Source organism: Ursus maritimus, unplaced genomic scaffold (assembly GCF_017311325.1).
Source record: "Ursus maritimus isolate PB19 unplaced genomic scaffold, ASM1731132v1 scaffold_24, whole genome shotgun sequence".
NCBI classification, from domain to species: domain Eukaryota; kingdom Metazoa; phylum Chordata; class Mammalia; order Carnivora; family Ursidae; genus Ursus; species Ursus maritimus.
This window is the reverse complement of record NW_024424897.1, coordinates 22,500,123-22,503,584: the sequence shown is the minus strand read 5'-3', so window position 1 is coordinate 22,503,584 and position 3,462 is coordinate 22,500,123. Positions and strand designations below refer to the sequence as shown.

At 64.9% G+C, this 3,462-nt stretch overlaps 1 protein-coding gene across 1 annotated transcript; it reads right to left on the bottom strand.

Moving 5' to 3' along the window:
* Positions 1-50: 50 nt before the first annotated feature.
* Positions 51-3,169, bottom strand: LOC121105007 (elongin BC and polycomb repressive complex 2 associated protein). Its single transcript, XM_040640726.1, has one exon. It carries the CDS (start codon positions 2,815-2,817, stop codon positions 1,678-1,680), a length of 1,140 nt encoding a protein of 379 aa, XP_040496660.1. The 5' UTR covers positions 2,818-3,169; the 3' UTR covers positions 51-1,677.
* Positions 3,170-3,462: the final 293 nt, after the last annotated feature.

Here is a 3,462-nt window from a genome sequence, read left to right as displayed (position 1 = left end):
AAATTAAAAGAGACGGTTCTTAAAACAAACAAAACTTTTGTGGCCCAAAACAGTTTTTCTCAAGAATCTGCTCTATGCAAACGATAACAACTTTGTACAAAGCATTTTCACAGAAAAGGAGACAAGTCCTTCCCCAGTATCGTACGTGGGAATTGTTCCTCCCTCACCCCGTTTTTGGGGGAAAAGGGGGTGCTATTGACTAGTGTGGGCAGAAGGGTCACTGGGTCCCTCACTTGTTGGGCAGATCTACCACCCCCAGTTTCCCCTCACACCTAAACTTGGAGTCTCCCTAAGAGCTAACCGCCCCTGACCTCACCTGGGTGGAAGGGAAAGCGATTCCACCCCTCTCGGGCTGGAGGGGATCCTCCCAGCTGCCGGGTGTGGTCCAGGCCTACCTCTCCCCTCCCCCCTGGAAAACAGAACCTCTGACCTCAAAACTAATCCCCTGGCCCTGCCCCCATCGGATCCATCAGGTCCCTGACAACTCCCAAAATGCCTGAAGTTAGGGGAGGAAGCTGAAGATGCCACAGCCCAGCTCCCATTCAAACCCAAACTTTGTCCCTTTGGGCCCGGCCGGACCCTTGAGGTTACGGCAAGAACCTTTTAATTTACCCCCTCTAGAAGGAGCAGCTAGCCTCGCCTCTAGCCTTTGAAGGGGCTGAGTTTGGGTGTCCAAAGAATGGACCCAGGCCTGCCCTCTACCTCCACCCCCTCCCATCCATAAATCGGTGGAGAGGACCTCGAAAGGCAACTTGTTTGGTCTGATTTTATTGATTTCTTCCACCTTCCATTACTTTCCCTGGGAGTCTCTGGCCCTTTCCCCAGGCAAAGTCTGAGCTTTCGGAAGGGAAGAGGTCCCTTAGCCCTGCCCCTCCCAACAGGAGTAGCAAACTGGGGAGGGGGCTGATGGATCCAGGGGGAGGTCCTCTTTCACCCATCAGACCTTATAAACTGAAAGCAAACAGGAAAAATTGAAGACAGAAACTCCAAAACTGGACAAAAGGGAAAGGCTGGTGGCTGAGACTGAGCTCTCGCCAATTAGGGGTCACCTGCCTTGGTGAGGGGAGAAGGCTTAAGAAAAGAACAGGGAGGGGGTGCTCTCTCCCTTGCCCAAGCTGCCCCCTCCCCCATGAAAGCTCCCTTGGGGCTTGGAGTGCTGGGGAAGGCCTGAGGGGAGTGAAGGGTTAAAGGCCTGGATGGTGGGGGTGGGGGATGCCCCCAGGGAGCTGCCAATCACCTCCCCACCCCCACCACAGCCCCCTCATCCCCTGGCTCGCCCACAGAAACAACCGGTTTGTCCATCACCAAGGTCTCTCTCCCTCTTTTTTTTTTCCTTGTCTTTGAGCGGTAGCCTCCTTTGCTCCCCCTGGGGTGAAGGCCCTGCCCCCAGAGATCCGAGATGGAAGAGGGGAGGGATTGGAATCTATGTCATTAAGCCTTTTTCCGTTAAGCCTTCTCCTGACTCCAGCCCTTGGTTCGTCTCCAAAGGATGAGGGGGAGGGGGTGTCACCCCAACCAGTTAGGTGCTTGAAGATCACTGTCATTTGAGGTCCCTCTGACCGCAGCCCATAAAACGTAAAGGGAACAGGCAAATGTGAGAAACGAGGCCCTGTCCTCCAGTCCAAAGTTTGGCCGTGGCCCCAACTTTTTCCCCCCTTGGCAGAAGAGGTCTAGCGCTCAAAGTTCCTCCAAGTTGATACCCCAGAATTTGAGGCCTGGGGGCTCAGGGACAGCAGGACCCCCTATCTGCCACCTCCACAGCGGGTGGGCAGGCGGGGGCTTAGAGTCTCCCTGGAGGCGAAGCGAGGATGCCGGCCCTAAGTCTCCGTCCTCCCCCACCACCAGGGCCGGGGGGCAGGGGAAGGAGTCGAGGAGGCTGAAGGTGCTCGCGGTGGGGAGCGTCGGTGCAGGGCGGCGGGGCTGTGCGCTGCGATGGGGGGGCGGCGGCCGCCGGCGTTTCTTGGCGGCTCCCCGGGCGGGCCCTTTTGCTGGCGGCCGTTCGGGCCCCCGGCGCAAACTCGGAGTGTCGAGAGCGAAGCCCTTCGCGTAACACCAAAGTTTCGACCGGCGGATCAGACGATCGAAATGTTCCTGGCGGAGATCGCCGGGCGCGGCCGGAGCTCCGCCGGCCGTCGAGGGGCTAGCGGCTGGTGCCTCGGGGGCGGCCTGTGGGGGGTTTCCATCGACTGCGGCCGTCTGGCCCGGCGCGGGCGGCTCCGGCGCGGCCCCGGGACCCGCGGGCTCGGTGGAGAGGCCCGCAGGTGGCGGCGGAGACCGGGAACCGGGCTCCTGATGGGGGCTGGCGGCGGGGCCGGGCTGGGAGTCGAGACTCGAGGCGGGCCGAGGTGGAGCCGAGGCGGAGCTGGTCGGAGATTCCCGAGGGCGCGGGGGCGCCGGGCAGCGGCCGGGAGGTAAGCCGGAGCGAGAGCCGAAGTGCGGGAAACTGCCTCCGCCCTCTTCCTCCTCGCCACGGCCCCGGCACACTGCGGCGTCGGCATCCTGACCGGCCGGGGAGTTCGGGTCGCTGGACCGCCCGGCTGATCCCGCGAGGTGCTTCAGGCCATCCGCGGCCCAGCCGCCGGTGCACAGGGGGACGCGAGGGCCCAGCAGCACCGGGGCCCGCGGCGCCAGCTCCCCAGGCCCCAGGCCCAGAGAGGACGCCCGAGGTTTGGCAAGGGCGCAGAAGGCAAGGGCACGCAGGCACAGCGGAGAGAACTCCTGGGTCCCCCGACGCGGCTTCCGGGGTGTCGGGGAGCAGGGCGACCCTCGCGGGGACGCCGGCACTGCGAGGCGGGGAGCGGGGCACAGAGTTTCCATGGAACCGCCCGGGGGGGTGCCCACTGCGGGGGCCCTAGTCCCAGCGGCGGTGTGCCCTGGCTGCCCGAAGAGCCCACGGGCGAGGGGAACATCGCCCCCCCTCGACGGGGAGGTCTCTGCTCACGGGCGCCCCCGGCCCGCAACCCCGGGCCGCGGAGCTCTGGCTCCCTTCTCGATCTCGTCACGCGGCCCTCCCGGCGGCCGGACTCCTGGGTCCCTGCGAGTCCCGGCGCGGTCGGCCGCCCTTCCTGCCGCCGCGTTCCCTGCGCAGCCCCGGCGGGAGCCCCTCTCGAGTAGCCCAGGGCGCAGAAGCTGGGGAAACAAAGCGGCCGGCGGCCGCGGGAGGCGGGAAGGACCCCGGGCCCGGCACCCGGTGCCCGGGCCCAGGCGGCGGGGAGGGCGCCTTCCGCCCGCTCGGCTTCTTTCTTCCCCGCTGGCTCCAGGAGACCGCGTTATAGAGAACTGCCCCCTCGCTGCCCCAATACCAGCGCCGGGGCCGCGAGCCCGCCGCTGATTGGGCGGCACTGCCCGTGACGTTAGCCCGGACCCCACCCCTCCGGCGGCACCGCCCCCGTCCCCATTCCGCACACAGACACACACACGTGGACCCGGCGCGGCGGCGGCTGGGAGGGAGGAAAAGAGGGA

Excerpts from the sequence above, each read along its gene's own strand:
- LOC121105007 (XM_040640726.1), bottom strand. The coding sequence starts at position 2,817 with ATGGAAACTCTGTGCCCCGCTCCCCGCCTCGCAGTGCCGGCGTCCCCG.